This window comes from Emys orbicularis, chromosome 4 (assembly GCF_028017835.1).
Source record: "Emys orbicularis isolate rEmyOrb1 chromosome 4, rEmyOrb1.hap1, whole genome shotgun sequence".
Classification (NCBI taxonomy): domain Eukaryota; kingdom Metazoa; phylum Chordata; order Testudines; family Emydidae; genus Emys; species Emys orbicularis.
Genome location: NC_088686.1, coordinates 59,507,500 through 59,528,975, shown reverse-complemented (window position 1 = coordinate 59,528,975; position 21,476 = coordinate 59,507,500). Strand labels below are relative to the sequence as shown.

The following is a 21,476-nucleotide window of genomic DNA, read 5'->3' as shown; positions in this document are numbered from 1 at the left end:
CAGTATATACTGCACTTCAGGTTTTGGGTCTTTTGTGACCAGCGCTTCTCCTCTGAGCCTGTGCCATTCGCATTATAAAATTAAATTTTTATTGTGTTCTTTTGTGGTGTGTCTTTGTACAATACGAAAATTAGAGTGCCAACAGCCACTTCACCTCAGAGTAAATATTTCTGGGATACTTTTGCATTTCCTATGAATAATTTTTATATTTTGGGAGGGGGGGAGGAGGAGGAGGAGCCTTGGAGTATTAGCTGTTTATCACTCACAGTAAAGTCTTCTCAGCCTCATGCAGTTGCTCTCTTTTTCTCCCCTTCTGGACTGGCTAGGGTCTAAGGAAACTGGAACTATATTTCATTGGACTGGAACTTTAAGTTTACTGCTACTTATTGAGTTGATTTTTCTTCATTGAATCTCTTCTCACTTCAGCACAAATAAAATAAGTTTCACAGATACTCTAACATATACCTGTTCACAGATGTTAATTTCAGCAGCAAGTTCCATGGTGTGAGGATGCCCCATTCATGCCCTCTATACTATGCATATATCTACTATTTTGACCTTACACCATCGGAGGATGCTGAGTGAATTTCCAGATTCTTTGCACTGTTAAGAGTGGCTCAAAGCAGCTTGACAGACCCAAAGTGCCAAGTTCTTAAAGATAGAAAAACCCTTTCCCCCCCAATTTCATCTAGTGCTTTGGGGATATGTTGAGTATCAGGTTTAAAAACTAGGGTGACATTTCTGTTTTAAAAGTGCTAGTGATATTTTACTTACTGTCATCATGTCATCACATTTCATGTCTGGCTCATCTTCATCTTCGCTTTTGTTGTAAAACTTGCGGAAGAAGTTGAACGCCACAACAGTGTAAAGGTAGACTACTACAGCCAACAATCCTACAGTCAGTACAAGCTACACACAAACAAAATAAATGAAATGAAAGAAAGAAAAGTGAGTTTCAGTCAAAACGGAAGGGCAGGATTGATTCCAATCTCTTTCGGGCACTACTGATGAACTAGTCAGTCAGGAGATCTTTTGTGTTCCCAAAAGTATTGAAAATCAACAATGCTGTGCCTTTTCTTTTTTAAAAAGAATGAAAGATGATGGTTTTGTTATCCATGGAATCTCTCTCTGTTGCCAGGATCAACACAGAGTTTCTGAGGCGCCAGATTCTATAGTGGGGTGAAATACATCTTAAATTTATACTTTGATGCCTTATTTGGTGGATAAAAGAGCAGCAGAGTGGTTTAAGGAAACACATTATTATATGGTTATTTTTCTGAAATATATGCTTAACAGCAACTTCATATCAGTAACGGGATACATCCAGTATTTTCGATAGTGGTGAAATGCCAGCTGATTTGTAAAACTGGACATGCAGTGAACGTATCAAACGGTGTAAAATGTACTTTATTCAATTAACTGATATGGGCTTATTTGAACTGCTTGCTATTTTAGTACTGATTATTGTTGCCAATATTCTGTCTAATAAGCTGTGTTATTGATGCCATCTGCTCTAAAATTCCAATGAGACAAAGAGATACAATAGGTGAGTTTCTCTCTTTCATTACTGAACTGTCGAAAACAACACCATTCAGGTTTAAAATTCTTACTCTTAAGCAAATAAAATCATTTTTGAGCAAGAAAATTCAGCACATAAAGAACCACTAATATATTAGTCATTGGTAGGGCCTACCAAATTCATGCTCATGGAAAAAACGTCACAGACCATGAAAACTGGTCTCTCCCTGTGAAATCTGGTCTTTTGTGTGCTTTTACCCTATACTATATAGATTTCACAGGGGAGACCAGCATTTCTCAAATTGGGAGTCCTGACCCAAAAGGGAGTTGAAGGGGGTTGCAAGGTTATTTTAGGGGGGTCACGGTATTGCTACCCTTACTTCTGCGCTGCATTCAGAGCTGGGTGGCCAGAAAGCGGCGGCTGTTGGCCAGGCGCCCAGCTCTGAAGGTGGTGCCCTGCCAGCAGCAGCGCAGAAGTAAGGGTGACAATACTTTACCATGCCATTCCTACTTCTGTGCTGCCTTTGCCTTCAGAGCTGGGCTCCCGGCCAGCAGCTGCCACTTTCCAGCTGCCCAGCTCTGAAGACAACACTGCTGCCAGCAGCAGCACAGAAGTAAGGGTGGCAGTATTGCAAACCCCCCCACCCACACACACAATAACCTTGCGACCCCCCACAACTCCTTTTTGGGTCAGGACCCCTACAATTACAACACCGTGAAATTTCAGATTTAAATAGCTGAAATCATGAAATTTACAATTTTTTAAATCCTATGACCGTGAAATTGACCAGAATGGACTATGAATTTGGTAGGGCCCTACTTATTGGCTTTGGAATTGTGGTTTTATAATAGTGTTATGGAAGATTGTTATATATATTTAAAAATCACTGTAGAATTGATATTACTATTTAAAATGAGTAAAATAATCAAGCATTTTAGTTGCTTTTTAAGCAATTTATGCAGATCATTGGGCATATTTCTAAAATGTATGTCTCTATTTAAAAATCTGTTCATGTCTATGCTGAAAGCAACAGTGATGATATCAGCAGTGCTAATATTTGCTTGTCAGGGAGGGTAGTCATGGTAGGTTTATTGAAAGTTGCGGCCTTGAATTGAAGCTGTTTCATCAGCACACACAGACTTGGAGTTTCTACACTGAGAAATATCATCTCAATAGAAATCTGGGAAAATATATCAATCACTGAATTAAAATATTAATAGGTAACACACTAGGTGTATCCAGACTGTCAGAGCTATGGGGGAGTGGGAGGGGTCAGAGTTAAGGTCTCATTTTTTAGCCGGAAGCAGCAATGATAAGCTTCTTGTGGAGAGTACCGGGTGTCATGCTCTAGCAATTTCCTTTGTCTGATAAAGGAAGGGGCTGCATCTAGATGTCCTCTGCTGAAATAACTGATCAGGCCAATGCATGGACTTCATGGGAGATAGAAAGATTAAAAGGAAGTTGGGGATCTCAGGGCACTGTTATTCCCCTAAAAAAGAAAGCTGATAGGTAAGAGGTTGTTGTTAGGGTATATTAGACAGAGGGTAAACATTCAGTATGAAAGTTACCTCTTTTGAAGCTTTCCTTCCCTACTTAGAGAATCACTTTCTGTTTGACAGAGGCAACACTGCCCTCCCCACTGGAGGAGTATCCCTTGTCAGGTGTGTTAGTATCTACTAGATACTGAAAGTAAATCCCAGACATGCAGGGGTGGGAACTGCCTGGGATACGTTCTACTGTGTTTGAGAAGGGATGGCAGGAAGCACTGGGGTGTGCATGGCTGGAGCTAGAGTTGAAGCCAGATAGTGGAAGGGTATATACAGGAAGACATTTTTCAGGGGTTGCAATGGGAGGCACCTTAGTGGGTGGGAATATGTGAAGAGCTCTCTTAGTCTGGGAAAAGACAGGAAGGAGGGAGATGGTGAGCTGATAAATTACCTGTGCGTATGTTAAGATGGTGGCTAGGAAGCAGGCCAGGTGTCAAAGAAGGAGCTGTGTTATTATAAGGTATCCACATTGATTTTGGAATCAGATTTGTATGCATCTGAATCCAGCAGGCCACATTTGTGTATAGATTCCAAATTGCAGATTGGTCGCATTTCCTGTTCCTTTCCTCCCTCTTTTCCAATGTCCAGAGGGCTATGTATTGTATGCAGGAAATTTTTAGCATTTACTGTCCCGTGGGTATAGGATTATAATAAATTCTATATTATAATTTTATAGTACTAAAAGTGTGCAGGTATTTTGCAGAAGACACAGTAAGGCATATTCCTTGCCCCAAATATTTACCATCTAAATGAAAGCACATTCCAATAGCCACACCATCAACGTAAAGAAATTCTGAATAGAAACTACTGTGTGCGGGAGTTATTTTTTCAAAACTTACAACTGCCTTCTTAAAACTTTTGGCATTTCTAAATAGCATAGATCATTAAAGTCCACATAAAAGGACCAATTCCCAACAAAATAAGATAATTTTTTAAGATAGTGCTGGTAAATAAAAGGTAACTAAAACCATATCAACGTTAATAAGTCTCCAGGACCTGATGGTATTCACCCAAGAGTTTTGAAGGAACTCAAATGTGAAATTGCAGGACTGCCATCTGTAACCTATCATTTAAATCAGTTTCTGTACCAAATGACTGGAGGATAGCTAATGTGACGCCAATTTTTAAAAAGGGCTCCAGAGGTGACTCTGGCAACTAGAGGGCAGTAAGCCTGACTTCAGTACCGGGCAAATTGTTTGAAACTATCGTAAAGAACAAAATTGTCAGACACATAGATGAACATAATTTGCTGGGAAATAGTCAACATGGTTTTTGTAAAGGGATATCATGCCTCACCAATCTACTAGAATTCTTTGAGGGGGTCAACAAGCATGTGGCCAAGGGGGATCCAGCGGCTATAGTGTATTTAAATTTCCAGAAAGCCTTTGACAAGGTCCCTCACCAAAGGCTCTTCAGCAAAATAAGCAGTCATGGGATAAGGGGGAAGGTTCTCTCACGGATTGGTAACTGGTTAAAAGATAGCAAACAAAGGGTAGGAATAAATGGTCAGTTTTCAGAACGGAGAGAGGTAAATACTGGTGTCCCCCAGGGATCTTCACTGGGCCCAGTCCTATTTAACATATTCATAAACGATCTGGAAAAAGGGGTAAACAGTGAGGTGGCAAAATTTGCAGATGATACAAAACTACTCAAGATAGTTAAGTACCAGGCAGACTGCGAAGAGCTACAAAAGGATCTCACAAAACTGGGTGACTGGGCAATAAAATGGCAGAGAAAATTTAATGTTGATAAATGCAAAGTAATGCACATTGGAAAACATAATCCTAACTATACATATACAATGATGGGGTCTAGATTAGCTGTTACCACTCAAGAAAGAGATCTTGGAGTCATTGTGGATAGTTCTCTGAAATCATCCACTCAATGTGCAGCAGCAATCAAAAAAGCGAACAGAATGTTGGGAATCATCAAGAAAGGGATAGATAATAAGACAGAAAATATCATATTGTCTCTATATAAATCCATGGTACGCCCACACCTTGCATACTATGTGCAGATGTGGTCGCCCCATCTCAAAAAAGATATATTGGAATTGGAAAAGGTTCAGAAAAGGGCAACAAAAATTATTAGGGGTATAGAATGGCTTCCGTATGAGGAGAGATTAATAAGACTGGGACTTTTCAGCTTGGAAAAGAGGTGACTAAGGGGGGATATGATAGAGGTCTATAAAATCATGAGTGGTATAGAGAAAGTCAATAAGGAAGTGTTATTTACTCCTCCTCATAATACAAGAACAAGGGGCTACCAAATGAAATTAATATATAGCAGGTTTAAAACAAACACAAGAAAGTATTTTTTCAAGCAACGCACTGTCAACCTCTGGAACTCCTTGCCAGAGGGTGTTGTGAAGGCCAATACTATAATGGGGTTCAAAAGGGTGCTAGATAGATTCATGGAAGATAGGTCCATCAATGCTTAGTAGCCAGGATGGACAGGAATGGTGTCCCTAGCCTCTGTTTGCTAGAAGCTGGGATTGGGTGACAGGGCATGGATCACTTGATGATAACCTGTCTATTCATTCCCCTTGGGGAACCCGCCATTGTCCACTGTCAGAGGACAAGATACTGGTCTCGATGGACCTTTGGTCTGACCCAGTATGGCCATTCTTATGTTCTTATTCTTATTCTGCTGTGCAACCTTAAAATGTTAAATGAGTTGCATCAAACAAAGAAATAGTGTGTCCAGCCTGACAAACATGTACACCATGTTTTTGAGAATGAGATTTTAAGAAGCAGCTGAATCATATCTCTTGAAACTAGGGGGCTGTGACATTTATATTATGAAAAATATCTGTTAAAGATATGTAATATAATATCTAATAGAAAAGAGTCTCATTGGCTCCACTTTTTGTTCAAAGCATTGGTTTCCAAGATATATTATAGGACTATTGTTTTTGTTCAGTATAGTTATGAATGGTGTTCATTTTCAGAGTACATATACAGCACTCACCTGTTTGCCATTGTGCGTTACAGAAGACAGAATGGTTCGTAGTGTCTTGAAACCCATAGCAATATCCAGCAAGTGAGCAGCAAAGAAGAAGTTGTTGTAATGGCCAAGGATAGACATAGTTGTGTACCAAGCTAAGTACAAGAAGGACTACAGAAAATGTGAAATGTTAGAGAATATTTACAGTTTCTAATATGTTTTACTGGATAGTGTACATCACACACACAGAATGAAACTCTGAATTGTAGGCAGTGATCTAATGGTTTGAGCTTTCCAATCATAAATTAATATGGATTTAGCATCTCCATATTTTTATGCAGAAGAACTGTGTCTTATTCTCTCTCTCCAACACACCCCACTACTCTCATAAAAAGGCTTGCCGTTTTACCTGGGAAATGATGCCTTTGACATTTACTTTAAATCTTTCACTTGATTATATTCCTCAGAACAGCTTAATTACTAAAATCAGAATTCCCCCGGCTCTTAGCACTATCTTGTTTTGGTTGAGAATATTATACAAAGCTGGAGAGCTCGCTATGCAGTCTGAATTTCTGAAGATCTGATGCTTCTGCAGGGATTGAGGCAGCTACAAACACAGCATGCTGGCCTTGGGGAGAGGGAGTGCCTCGTAAGCCACGTCATCTGGCTGACTCTTAGGGAATGTCTACACAAGGATTAAAAACCCATGGCTGGCCCAGGTCAGCTGACTCAGGCTCACAGGGCTGGGGTTGCAGGGCTGAAAAATCACTATGTAGATGTTCAGGCTCAGGCTGGAGCCCAAGCTCTGGGACCTTGTGTGGGTGGAGGGTCTCAGAATTCAGGCTCTAGCAATTTTTAGCCGCACAGCCCCAAGTCAGCTGACCTGGACCAGCCATGGCCGTGCTGAGGATCTTTTAGCTCTGTGCAGACGTATCCTTTGAGCAGTATTGATCAGATCTGGAGGAGATATATACAGCACTCATTTGCAAGAGGGAATTTTAAGGTGACTAGGGACCTTTAGAGATGGTTGTGGGAGTTAAGAAAGGATCCTAAATGAGTCTGAACTAACCACTGACCCCTACAGGTGGTCTCTGCAGGTCAGGATTAATATAGAGCAAGTTTTTGCAGACACTGACTGTGCTGTACCTACTCTGAAGATAGAAGGCTTTGGTCTTAAGACTATCAGTCTGGCAACTTACAAAATCCCCCAAAGTCAAAATTAATTTAAACCCCAGAATACAATAAAAAGCCTCTTAATATTATTCCTTTTAACCCCACCCAATTATTATTATTAATTTCCAAAATCTTGTATTACAATTATAATATCTCCTGAATATTGCCCTATGATGTCAAAAGCAAATATTCCCACAGATAATTTAACTTAAAGTTGTTGGGCTAAGGTTAAAGATAGAAAAAGAACAAACATTTTATACTGATTCCATAAGTATGTAGCTATTAATTTATCAACATATGTTACTTTTTGCAGTTCCTTTGGTTACCCACATATGCTTATTTCACCATACTCAAGATGACTGCCTTCTTATCTTACCGAATTGTATTTACTTTTTTATTTCTCTTTATTAAAAAAGTGCCCAACTATAGCTTTGAGTGCAAAATACATATTTGCATTTAGAATAAATGAAAGTCTTCTCTAGACTAACATACTTACATTGTCAGTGAAAACAACCCCAAGCTTCCAAATTTGGTACTTTGTATCAATAGAGCTTAACCTATGGAATATAAATATTTTGAAACTCATAAATGTCAATGTTAAGTAGTTAATAACTACAGTTACACTCCTTTCTTTATGTTTAACAACACAAACACATCTTCACATAATGGCTACTTAAACATTTTTCTTCAGAAAATGTAACTAGGATCTTTCTGGCACTTTATTTGTATTTATTTTTTGTAAGCACTGGTATATGCTGGACAATTATTTTAAGACTGATGTGCAGGTCTCTCTATTTTAGAGAGCATTCTCTACATTTTCAAAACTGTGTTGGGCGTTAGCCACAGAGTTCCAATAGTCTCAAGAGTTCCAGAGTTTCAGTAAAAGTAATACAGCTCTACTTTGAACGTATAGGATATATCTATACTGCACAGTTAAATCAGCTAGTGGCACTCAGGTCTGGGCACCTGGGTAAGCCTACCCCAGGTATAAGTGTCCCACATCCCCACTTCAAAGACATACCCACATTACTGACAACCATATCCCATGGTTCTTTGTGCTGAGACACTCTCAGATTCTTTCCCAGTCAACTGTGGCATTTGTGAGATAACTTGTCTGTTCTTTGGGGGGAATTGTGGGAAGGGCACTGGAGGACTATCAACACCTGAATGATTTAGCTTGCATTCTCACTGCAAATTGGGTGGATTCCTGCCTGAGTTAAAGTGGAGCCCAGGTTCAAACCCACACCCCTGAGCCAGGTCAGCTAGTGCAGGCTTAAAGCTCCTCCAAACCCAGGTCAGAAGTTTTTCTGTATAAATGGTAGTGGGAGTTAAGGCTAAAACCTGGGTTAGAGTAAGCCCCATTAAAATGTGTAGTGAAGACATACCCATTGACGGGCGGCTCTAGGCTCTAGGTGCTTGGGGCAGCCCATTTGCAGGGGCGGCAGGGATCCAGCATGGGAGCTAAGAATCAACAGGGGGCCCTGGGAGCTGTAGTTCCTTGGTTAGCTCCCTGCCTATAGAGCCAGCCCTGGAGCAGGGAAAGAACTACATTTCCCAGCATTCCCTTGGCCACTACCAACAGGAAAGAGGGGGAGGGAGTGAGGTAGCTGAGACCTCATGCTGCAGCCTGCTGTGAATGGAGAGCTGCACTGTGAGTAGGGATACCATATTTTAACATTCAAAAAATAGGACACTTCATGGGGAAGGAGGGTAGCCCCACCCTGCCACCATCCACTCCCTCTGACTGCTCCCCACAGAACCCCAACCCATCCAACCCCCCTGCTCCCTGTCCCCTGATCATCCCCTCCCGGGACCCCTGCCCCAACTTCCCCCCAGGACCCCACCCCCTATCTAAGCCCCACTGATCCTTGTCCCCTGATTGCCCCCTCCCGGGACCCCACCCCCATCTAAGCCCCACTGATCCTTGTCCCCTGATTGCCCCCTCCTGGGATCCCACCCCCTATCTAAGCCTCCCTTCTCCTTGTCCCCAACTGCCCCCTCCTGAGACCCCCCCAACTTCCCTCCTAGGACCCCACCCCCTACCTGTCCCCTGACAAACCCCTGGGACTCCCATGCCTATTCAACTGCTGCCTGTCCCCTAACTGCCCCCCCCCAAACCCCTGACCCATCTAACCCCCGACCCATCTAACCTCCCCTTCTCCCTGCCCCTGACGGCCCCCCTGAACCTCCACCCCATCCAACCCCCCCTGCTCCCTGTCCCTTGACTGCCCCCCTGGAACTCCCTACCCCTTCTCCAACCCCCCAGCCCCCTTACCATGCCACTCAGACCAGCGTGTCTGGCTTTGCGCAGCGCCAGACACGCTGCTGCATACATGCTGCCATGCTCCCCTGCGGAGCCACAGGGTCCCCCTCCCCCCCCCCCAGCACCTGCCTTCCAGATTTTAACACCTCAAAATTCAGGAGTGCTCAAGCTCAGTTTGGGCAGCTGTTACTTCATTTCTCCCAAATCAAATATACTGATCCACTGTAACTTGCTGTAGAAAAAGTAGGATAAAATTGAGCCAGAAATGCTTCCCAGTGGTTATTAGGACTGGAATTGCTATTTTCAACAGCCATTGCCTTTTTTTTGTTTGTTTGTTTAAAAGGAAGGGTGATATTGCATTGGCAAATTCCCCATAGAAAGAAAGAGTGGAACAAAAGAATAATAAACTTTTCCTCATTTATGTAGGACAGTCTTATAATATGCATCCAGATATCCTCCAATCACACAAGCTGAAAATTGTTCCATTTTACTGCAGTTCTGTAACCAGATGGGAACCAATCCTGTCTGTGTTCTGTGCACATCTAAAATTCCTGCTGAATGACCCGCCCTGGGAGCGAGTTACCAGTGACCCAGGGCTGCGGTGGAAGGAGGTTGCAGGTGGGGGGGGGAGGAGGGAGCCCGGTGCTGGGGCGGCAGGAGGTGTGTGTGTGGGGCAATGGTGGGGGGATAGGGGGGATCCCAGAGCTGGGGGTGTGTGTGTGGGGCGGAGAGCCCAGGGCTGGGGTGGCAGGGGGGTGCGGGTGGGGGGGGGAGAGCCCAGGGCTGGGGCGGCAGGGGGGTGCGGCGAGAAGCCCAGGGCTGGGACGGGAGGCAGCCAAAATTTTTTTTGCTTGGGGCGGCAAAAAACCTAGAGCCAGCCCAGCCCATTGAGATTAAAGTGCATGTCAAGATGCTTAAATGTTGAGGGTTTGGAATTGTCTGCAGCAACAATAATAAATATGGCACTCTTGTTAATACACTCCAGAATATTAATCTTTTTCATAGCTGCATCACACTGTTGACCCATATTCAATTTATGATCCACTGTAACCTCCAGATCCTTTTCAGCTGTACCACTATCTAGCCTAGGGGTGGGCAAACGTTTTGGCCCGAGGGCCACATCTGGGTGAGGAAATTGTATGCAGGGCCATGAATGTAGGGCTGGGGCAGGGGGTTGGGGTGCGGGAGGGAGTGCGGGGTGCAGGAAGGGGCTCAGGGCAAGGGATTGGGGTGCAGGAGGGGGCTCAGGGCAGGGGGTTGGGGTGCAGAGTGTGGCAGGGGACTCAGGCCAGGGGGTTGGGGTGCAGGAGGGGTGCGGCAGGGGGCTCAGGAGATGGGGTGCAGGAGCAGTTCGGGGGACAGGCTCCGGCCCGGCACCGCTTACTTTGAGCAGCTCCGGGGTGTCAGTGGTGCGCAGTGGGGCTAAGGCAGGCTTCCTGCCTGTCTTGGGCCTGCGCCGCTCCTGGAACTGGCCAGCATGTCTACATGTCTGGCAGTGGCTCCTGGGGGTGGGGTGGGCCAGATGGCTCCGCCATGCGGCTGCCCTCGCCTGTGGGTACCAACCCCGAAGCTCCCATTGGTCGTGGTTCCTCGTTCCCAGCCAATGGGAGCTGTGGGGGGCAGTGCTTGCAGGCAAGGGCGGCGCACGGAGCCCTCTGCCCCCCCCCCCAGGGGTCACAGGGACGTGGTGCCTGCCTTAGCCCCACTGCGCCATGGGGCTGGCAATCCCACAGGCCGGATTGAAATTCCTGATGGGCCAGATCCAGCCCGTGGGCCGTAGTTTGCCCTCCCCTGATCTAGCCAGTTATTCTCCATTTTGTAGCTGTTCATTTGATTTTTCCTTCCTAAGTGAAGTACTTTTCACTTGCTTCTTATCAAACTGTCTGTACTGGGCTATCTTGATTATCACTTCAAAAGTGTGTTTTTTTTTTTTTTTTTTTTTTCCTCTTACTTAATTGGCCTCTCAGACTTGGTAAGACAACTCCCACCTGTTCATGCTCTCTGTATGTGTGTATATATATCTCCTCAATATATGTTTCACTCTATATGCATCCGAAGAAGTGGGCTGTAGCCCACGAAAGCTTATGCTCTAATAAATTTGTTAGTCTCTAAGGTGCCACAAGTACTCCTGTTATTTTTGCGGATACAGACTAACACGGCTGCTACTCTGAAACCTTACTTTGCACTTGTCTTTATTGACTCTCAACTTTTTGATTTCAGACCAATTCTCTAATTTATCAAGGTAATTTTGAAGTGTAATCTAGTCAGTGCAGGAGCTGCAACGAGAACCCAGGATTCTTCCACCGTTCTTTTTACTTTGCTATTAGATCATCACCTATATTATTATAACACAGAGGTACTCAACTCTGAAGAATTTTAGACTTCAATGTTGTAGAAAAGGCACCAGACTACTTCAATTCTACATCCCAACATGTGACACTTTCATAGCAATTTCACAATGCCAGGGAAGGATGGCGTGACAATTGTTTTTGCAGTTCTCTGCACTTCCTTCTTTCTATGCCCCCCTTTTGTGGTTGTCAGGATGGACAGGAAAGGATCACTGGCACGCCTATCCTTTTGCCAAGCACGTCCCACTTGGCCTTGCTGAGGCACCATGGGAAGCACTCTGACATAGCGCTGGTTGAAAGCTGGAATTTCTGTTCAGCTGGAAATTCCAAAATTTCTGGAAAACGTTTGTTTCATTTCACAATGGAAAGCAGAATTTTGAAAGTTTTCTGCAGAAGGGAAATCTGAATAAATTTAGTTCTGAAATAATCAAAACATGTCATTTTGGAAATTTCAAAACAGAATTGATCCTGGGAGACCAAACTTTGGGGCTTCTGGTTCACCAGTCTCCCCCAGGGCTTCTAGGCTCCCTGTGAGCCCCAGCAGACTGATCAGAAGCCATAGCTGAGTTGGGAGCCTCAGAGCTTGAGAGCCAGGTTTTCCAGTTCTATAGCAGGGAGCCTAGACACTCTGAGAGCCCCCCAGGTTTCCAGGTACCCAGCTCTGTGGCAGGAAGCATGGAAGCCAGGAGCCAAGCCCCAGATAGAGCCAGGGTTCCCAGAGCTATCAGGCTCTCGACTCTGTGGTAGGGAGCCTGGCCACCCTGAAGTGCCCATCCCCAGATCAGTTTCCATGGCAGAGCTGCCCTGGAGCAGTGGACCCTGGAAGCGGGAGTCCCCAGCATTCCACCAGGCCAGCTGGCAGGAATCCAGGCAGGTTTTTGATAGGAAGTTGCCTGTGGTTTGTTGGAAGTGAAACATGAAATATTTCATATTTGAGGAATTGGCATTTCCTGATGAAACCTGCATTACTGGAAAATCTCTGACCAGGTCTGCCCTGTGATTAGTGCTCCCTTCCTTCTGACTGGAACAGGGACCCATGGACTCTTAATAGCCACATGTGCAGTGGAGTGGGAAGGCTGTGCTGGGCCATTATTGTAAGTGGTATATGTAGATTTTTTAAAAAGCTAGTTTATTTTACTTCATTACTACAAAGAAGCCTTTACCATGTGGATTTTTAGTACTGAGCAAAGTATTGAAAATACACCCACTCAACGTATCAAATCTGTTCTTATCTTTAATAACGCAGTGGTAGCAACAGATTAAAAATCCCTTCCAATGCTGATTTGTTTGAAATCAGCTAAGGTCAGCTGCTTTTTTTTAAAAAAATCTCCAAATATCATACCATGATACAAGAGATGCCTCCTCTGGTTCAGTCTCTTCCACTGGACTGAAGTCAAGAGCATTTTTGTCCAACCCCAAGAGTTCAGCTATGCGCTCTGCTCCATACAAGTCACCATATTTGTTAATAACCTAAAAGGGGAAAAGATGAGCTTCTGGTCAGGACAAGACACTGGTGTCACATCCCCTTTACTTTACCCCCATTTGTCAAAAATTTTAAAACCTCAGTTTTCCAGGATTGGCACTGCAAGAACAGAGAGAACTCAGGAAGAGAGAAAAAGCATTTTAAAAAAATGAAAAATAGAAGCATAAAAGGCTATTATCTGAAAGCTTTGGTATAATTTAAAGTAATTTGAGCTGGCATGTTTTTCTTTTTTTAGGGGGATGAGGGGGCTTTGTATCCTAATGATGACAATGGCTGTAAATTAGAACTGCATGGCTGATTGACAGCACAAAGTTATTTAGAATGTATGAGTCTAGGAATTAAGCCAAAGCACTCTCTCTTCTTCCTCTTCCCCCACCCACATCACAACTGACTATTCCCAGTAAGATTTACCATAACTATGAGTTCCATGAAACAAAATGTAATTCTCAAATGTCTGTATGCTTATACCACAAAAATAAAGATATTTGAATTAAATACACAGTATATTGTTTTACATTAGCCATAATAATCTAAAGAACCTACCTTCCGTTTTACAAACTTGTCCCAGTAATTGTTAGGAAAGGATCTGCATAGATAAAAAGTTCTCAAGTTATTTAAACCATCAATGGAGGCAAAAAACAAATGCAATTCATGCTCATGGTAGTGTTTTGTTTCAATTTGCCTGAAGCACCCACTGCTCTCAAGCTCTGAGCAGAACTACTTTTCATGTCAGTGGGATTTGTGCAAGGACAGTAACTGGCCCTCATGAATTGTAATTCACTGTAACACCAATGTCTCTTCTAGCTTTTTCTCTTTATACCATCCATGTAAATACTTATTAGTGAAATATAAAGGACAGACTGCTGGTTTCTTTCATTTAATGCTCACCATTACCCAATAGTGTGAAGACTGCCATCATAACATCCTTCAACACTAAACAAATCCATTTGAAAAATCCTTCCTAGTCCCCACCCGCACCCCAAGATACGTGAGCACAACCCTGCTTTGCATTCTTGGAGAAGATAAAGAAGTTTCTCAATGCAGATGACTCTTTTCAGCATGTTAACTACTAGAGTAGCCTTGATTTCATTTCTATCCAAGGCTGAAAACACAGAAATAGACATTTTCGCGGGGACACGTAGCACCAGAAGTCACAGTGCATTGACTCTATAAATATAAGGATGATGATTTAGGTTATGTTTACACTTAAAGTTGGGGGTGTGTGATTCCCTGCCCAAGCAGCCATACTCATGCTAGCTCTCATTGAGCTAGCACACTAAATAGTAGTGTAGCCACAGGCAGTGGTGAGGGGCAATACTGCCTAGCCGTCCCGAGCACAAACCCATGCAGGTTTGTACTTGGGGCAGCTAGCTCGTGCCATGCCCGTATTACCATTGCTACACTATTGTTTTTAGTGTGCTGGCTTGATGAAAGCTTGCACAAGTATGTTTGCTACAGCTGGGAATCACACCCCCAGCTCCAAGTGTAGCTGTAGCCTTAGATGAAGCAGTGATTAGTTGTAATTGTATTCTCTGAAGGTACATCATCATAACTAAGGCCCTACTTAACTTGTGATATTGCGGAAATTGAGGATTCTGCAATATTAGGCTTCCACCACAATTTTCACAGTGGGAGCCCCAGCCACCCAAGGGCTGAAAGTGGGAGTCTGCGTTGTCAGCCCAAGGGTGAGTGGGAGTCTGCGTCAGGCCCCTGCTCTCAGCCCTGGGCAGCTGATGGGGGGAGGGGAGAAGCCCGCTCTCAGCCCCATGTTCCCGCTGTCAGTTCCAGCCCCCCACTCTCAGCCCTGGGCAGCTGACAGTGGGAGCCCCTGCTCTCAGCCTCGTGTTCCCATTGGCAGCCCCAGGCCCTGGTCTCAGCCCCGGGCTGCTGACTGCTCAAGGTGGTTGACAGAGGAAAATCACGGGAAAGTAATAATGGACCTCATTACTGCAAATAACAAGGTCCGTTATTATTTTTCTGCAGTTTTCTATGGCTTGTCCACAACTCAACTGCAATTTTTTGACAATCATCCCGCAATTCAGTTAGGGCCTTAATCATAGCACATACCACTGTTGGGTCCAAAATCCCAGCACAAAGGCCAGATAGGACACTGACAGCTCTAATGTTATGAAACCTCACTCCAGCAGGTGGCTTGCCCTTCAGAACAGCCATGTCCCTAGTGTCCCCAAAAGATAGTTCCTTTCAAGTAATAAGTGAAACTGAAAGTACTGTATATACAAGGGTACACAAATATGGAGTTAGAAAGGTTACAGAATGTTCAGTCACCAAAAGGTGGGTGAGGGATGAATAGTTCTCCTAAAATTGCCTCTACAACAGATTCCCCACTCTTTGGACATTATTGAACTCCCCGAGGTCTTCATGAAATAATTTTTTTAAAACAATAAGATACTACAATAGCCAGTGGGAAATATGTGAATCTTGATCTGTAGCAGAGAAAGATACCTTTCAAAACAATGTCTTTCCTTCATTATCTCTAGTGTCAGGAGAGGCAGAAATATGGATTGTTACTAGCACCTAATTGACCAAACCATTTCTGGTTCTTGACCTTTTTAGGGATGGCAGTGGCCAACAACCCATCATCATCAGAGTCTTGTTCCATATGATCACATAGAATCAGGGATTTTTCTCTGCCTCCCAGCCTGGAATCCCTATATCTGGTAGTATGGTTCATGACAGAGTAGAGGCTGAGAGTTTTGTGTCTTTGTGCACCTGTGTTGTCTGTTACCTGGTTGTGGGTTCAAGTGTTGCTCCTCGTTTTGAAAACTCTAAGACCTTAAAGGACAGGTTGCTTCAGATGCAGTGGGCTAGTTCCATATGACCTGTAACTTGTCTAGGGATACCTTGAATTGAGCTGCATTTATCAGAGCGCCTATTTACTTATTTTATTTCATATGATATGTAAAAAGGTCATTAAAACATACAGGAGGTGTTGGGTATACTGAGAGAATCATATCTTCAAGTACATTGAGGTGACCAATGCTTGAGATCCACTTCACATCAAGACCAGATTTTAGTCAGCTGAAAGTGGCGTTCATCTTTGATTCAACTGGGGTGATGATGTAGCAGGAGGAGTACAGACTGTACAATATGTTCTTTGAGCCCAGCTGACAATGTCTAACTTTTTAGTGCTAATTCTGCTGAGATTGAGGCACTGAATGCCTTAAATGCTTGCTTTCAGGAGTCAAAGAAACATGTTGGAAGTCAGTGGGTTCCTCGCTCTGCAATTTGGAGGAGGTGAGGCCACCCTCTCAACATTGGTTTTCAGAGGCAATAGTGTAGTGGGTCAAAGCACTCAAATGCTCACCCTTAGACCCGGTGACGTGTATGTAGATATAATTGGCAAATCTGTCATGCTCTGCTCAGAAGTAGACAGTGTTGTGGTCACATTTATCAGAAGGTGAGATAACTACATTTGGGACTTTTTTACGTTGCTACCTCTCAGACACTTCAAATCTCTAGGATGAACTACTGGCAAAAATAAAATGTGCACATGAACTGGAGAGAGAGAAAAGTCTGAGAATAGAGAGGCAAGGAGCCCTGAGGCTTCTTTGCTGTCACAGAACAAAAAACCTGGAGGAGACAGAAGAAATCATGATTTTGTGTTTTCTAAAACAGCCACTGAGTCAAAAGAAGCACCATGAAGAATACTTATGTTAGGAGAATAAGAGATTTGCCTGAAAAAATATTGCTCAGCACCCATCCATCTAATAGAGCTGATGGTGCAGGACTGCTGAGATAGTATAGTGAGTTTCTTCATCAATAGAAGTCAAAAATGAACTCTGGTTAGGATCTCTAGGAACATTTCTACAGAGGGCATGTCTGTGTAGTTCCCCTGTTGGAGTAGTAATGACTCAGAACTTTAGAATAATGGGAGTTCCTGTCTGGCAGTATGGACCCAAGAGTGAGGGATCTGTTGTGGTACATGTCTTTTAAGAAATAATGTTACACTTGTATAATAATCATCACTTTAAAGAATTTCAGTGGGTTTTCAGTCAAAGAAAGATGACAGTCCTACTTAACAAAGAAAACGGGTTGGTTCTTAAACAACATATGACAGGGAAGTAGCTAGACTGGATGGTTTAGAGAACTGGCAATGGCTCACACAGCTCTAGATAACTCATCTGAAATTGGCTTAGTATGATAGTGTCTGAAATTAATAATCTGAAAGCTGTTCACTGACTATGTAAAAGGTTTTATACCAAATCCTACTTGATAAGTCTCCATCTCACACAAGTCACCATTACAGTTAACACTAAGGTCTTGTCTGCACATGTAGTGTGTTGTGCAGCACATGTAGTTACACGCCGCAGTGCAAAGCAGGTTGTGTCCACACTGTGGTGTGTAGCTATATGCAGCAGTGAAAGGCTCTGGCAGGCGGGAGACAGTAGGGAAAGGTTCTGGTGATGGGGAGCTGCTGAAGCTTTTCCCTGCTGCCTCCCCCTGCCAGAGCCTGCCCCCACAGCCACAGTTTGTCACTGTGGTGGGGAAAGGCTCTGGCAGCAGGGAGGCACCAGGACACTACACTGCTAAAGGTAGCAGTGTAGATTTGTGAGGCACTGCTTGGGCTTGTAGAGAGCTGTGCAGGGTATATACCCTAAGGTTCTGGTGTGTCTTTACTCATCTAAGCAGTGCTTCACTGTCCATAGTGCTATTTAAACCCAGGCTAGGAGTTGTGCAGTGTATGTACTCTACACATCACTGAAAGTATAGACATAGTCTGATTGGCCTTCTTGTTGGCAGTTTCAATGAAGCCAAGATGCTCCCTCCCAGCACAGCATTGAGGTAATTTGGTAAGACAGTGTGGGCAAGCTTGCATTGACACTATCATTGCTGTACCGGTTCTGTGAATGCATAATATATTTCAATCTCTTAATGTATTTTATAGAGATGTCAATCTGGCATGTTTCAGGCACAACATTAAACTTGGAAATGAGTTTTCTTTGTAAAATGAGATAGTAAGTAACCAACATCAGTGGCGTCTGTTTGACAAGGACAAATTATCTGTGGCTTGTCAGAGCCAGTTCAGACTCTAGGTTCCTCCTTCTCACTCACTTACTGGCATGATGACCAATCACTATCCAGAATTTCTCTCTCTGTTGGGTTTCCTCCTCTTGAATCTTCAGTTTGACTCCTTTTGATCTGACAAATCTGTTAGCCTGATCTACCTTCCTAAGGAGGAAAGACTTTTGTTGATGCCTGGTCTTGGAAAGCCCTCATAGGATTAGCCTGTAGATGGGAATATAATTTACCTTTCTGTGATTTGACATGAGATAGTGCAGACAATGATTTCTGTTTAGTAGCACCATATGAAACACACCATGGGGCATGAGAATAAGAGTTGGAACTGAACTAGAAGGGGGAGGGGGTTGCCTAACCTTTCAACTACTCCTTTCTAAAGGACAGTTGCTCATCTAAGCCCTGCTCTCAGCTCTCTGAAGTCAAAGGATGGGTCTGTAGATACCTGCACATTTGGCCCGTAGTGCCTAGTGAGAATGTAGAAAGCACCTTTGCAAAGCTTGTCCACTACCACTTCCTTTCTCTGACCTAGGAGGTGGCACAGCTGAAGTGGAATCAGTTCTAAGTCTCATTGTACAGGAAATTAGGGCACCTGGACCTAAGGGCAATACTCCTGATGAAGGTCATGGCATATGGGCAGAAGGATTCTTATCCCTTCCGAGAGTATCATCAGTTCCATATGCTAAGATAGCCTTGGCCAGGACAATTAGGATTAAAGGAATCCCATGATTAGCAGTTTTCTTTAGGACTCTCCATAGGAGTTGGAGGGGAGGAAACATGTAACAATGAGAAGTTCAATGAAATGACAAATGCATCCTGCACTAGCATTGCTGGATCCAGACAACCATTGCCAAAAAAGGAAGCACTTAGCATTGAATTTCCTTATGAACAGTTCCACAGTGGAGATTCTCCAGTTCTTGTAGCTGCTGGAAAACTGCTATGGACAACTCTCCTGGGAGAATCTTGGATTAGTATAACTAGCATGCCATACAGTTAAGGAGACCTGGCTCAATAAGATCCTGTATTTCATGGAAGTCTTAAAGTTCCTTTTCCTCAAGAGTTTGAGGCTGCCTCAAGGAGAGCCTCTTTTCCCTGTGCATGAACTGCGTGAACTGGTTCTGTCTGTCACAGCCCCAGAGACCAACCATCTCAGCCAGTCCCTCACTCCACAGCTGCTTGAGAGAGAGTGTCTCAGCCCCTGCAGGATATCTTCCTTCCTCCCTATAGGAAGGCTGGGCAGGCTGGTTTTGTCTGACACAGGCCCAGAAATCCCTTCAGTTGCTGTCTCATTCTACTAGGTAGTGAACATTTTTCACAGTGAAAGCAGAAAAAACATTTATGCCATCCATGAGAAAGCATTAATCCATGAGACATAGTTGAGGTGTTTCAATCCTCTCTCTTTCCCTTTTATTATAGGCTTTTCTGCTCAAGACCTAAATGGCAGCCACATATAGCTGTGGAGGTTGCCTACCTGCATGTTGCTCTGAGTGAGGCAGGAGTCAAGCTGGAGAAGCAGAAGAGGGAGCCCTAAAGAGCAGGAAAACACTAGATGGTCATCACCCTGCCTGCCAAATTGAGGGATGAAAAGAAACCTAGTGTTTGCGCTATTGTGGACTGAGCCTCAAAAGTGATGTTTTTAAATACTTTGCACTCTTCTAGAACTGCACTTATGTTGTTGTTTCTCACAGCTCTGCAAATCTATTAATCCAGAGAAACAAATATCATTAAGCTTAAAATTTTAAAACAAATATTAATAGCAAGAATTAATACATTTCACATAGTAGTATTTTTCCTTGAAGATCAAAACAACAGCACTACTGCCAATTCTGGGCTATAATACCCGTTACAGAAAATAATCAGAAAATAACACCACCACTTTGCTGTAGGGAACTGATGAATTCAACTCCTACACAAAACCGGTTTGTAACTGGAAAAAACAAAGTTAATTATTTCACAAGTAGAAGCTTAACCTGCAAATTGAATTCTATTGTTGCAAACATTTTCCTAGAATCATACATCAAAAATATGTTGCTTCTGTGTTTTAATAACTGTATATTAATCAAAGCTGTCATCACAGAGTATTATTCAGCTTGTTGACTCTCATTACATTTTCTAATGTGCAATTATCTACTGACAAAATGAAAGACCATTCTGGATGTAAGAAATGTTCGCTTTTGCGAACAGGGGCTGCTAACAGGGAGTTTCGCAAGGGAGTTCTCCAGGTGAAGGAGGAGCAATACAGCACCCTTTTGGGCGGACAGGGGGCTGCAGACGGGAGTTTGACAGAGGGAGGCTTACGATGGTTAGGAAGACCCGCAACACCTGTGCCAGCACTGCTTCTGTCTCCTCCACCTGCGCCTGTAGCCAGACAGAGCGCCTGAGCATGGATGCTTCTACCCAGATCCTGGTGTGGTTTTGCAGAGACTGTAACTTGCAATTTCCACTTACTGATATCCAGGCTGGGGGGACCATCCAATGTGAAAGGTGCCTGCTGGTGGAATCTCTCAGGCAGCAGGTGGGAGAGCTACAGGAGGAGGTGGCTAGGTTGAGAAGCATCCGAATCCGCGAGCAGTTCCTGGACAGTGTCCATGTGGAGACAGCTGAGGTAGCTGTCCCAGTACACAGGACTGCTGATACACCACTGGTGGAGGAGGAGATGGCTCAGGGTGGACACTGGCAGCTGGTTACTTCTGGCAGCAGGCAGTGCTCCACCCCTGCTCCGAACCCTCCCGCTGTGGTAATAGGTAACCGTTATGCTCTTCTTGATACAGGAAAGAAGGCATCACCCCCTACAGTAAAGGAGGAGAAGCCTCGTACCCCTAAGGCTGGGAGGTCTGCTGCCACCACTGCGAATAGGAAACGTAGGGTAGTGGTGGTCAGAGACTTTCTGCTGAGGGGGACGGAGGCGCCCATCTGTTGCCCTGACATTTCATCTCGGGAGGTATGCTGCCTGCCGGGAGCCCGTATCCGAGACGTTACGGAGGCATTGTCGAGGATTATCCAGCCCTCTGACTACTACCCCATGCGGGCACAAATGATACTGCGCGGTGTGACACTGAGAGGATCAAGAGTGACTACAGGGCTCTGGGAGTACGGGTGAAGGAGTTTGGAGCGCAGGTGGTATTCTCTTCGATTCTTCCTGTCAAAGGTAGGGGCCCGG

General features: G+C 44.0%; 1 protein-coding gene across 1 annotated transcript in view; it reads right to left on the bottom strand.

The window, feature by feature from the left end:
- RYR3 (ryanodine receptor 3) overlaps window positions 1-21,476 on the bottom strand; it is a 625,867-nt gene that overhangs the window by 18,942 nt on the left and 585,449 nt on the right. Inside the window, exons 98-102 of the mRNA XM_065402721.1 lie at window positions 13,823-13,865; window positions 13,139-13,266; window positions 7,682-7,742; window positions 6,037-6,183; window positions 775-909 (exon numbers count right to left, since the gene is read on the bottom strand). Of these exons, the coding sequence (XP_065258793.1) occupies window positions 775-909; window positions 6,037-6,183; window positions 7,682-7,742; window positions 13,139-13,266; window positions 13,823-13,865 (514 nt within the window). The remainder of the gene's footprint in view (window positions 1-774; window positions 910-6,036; window positions 6,184-7,681; window positions 7,743-13,138; window positions 13,267-13,822; window positions 13,866-21,476) is intronic.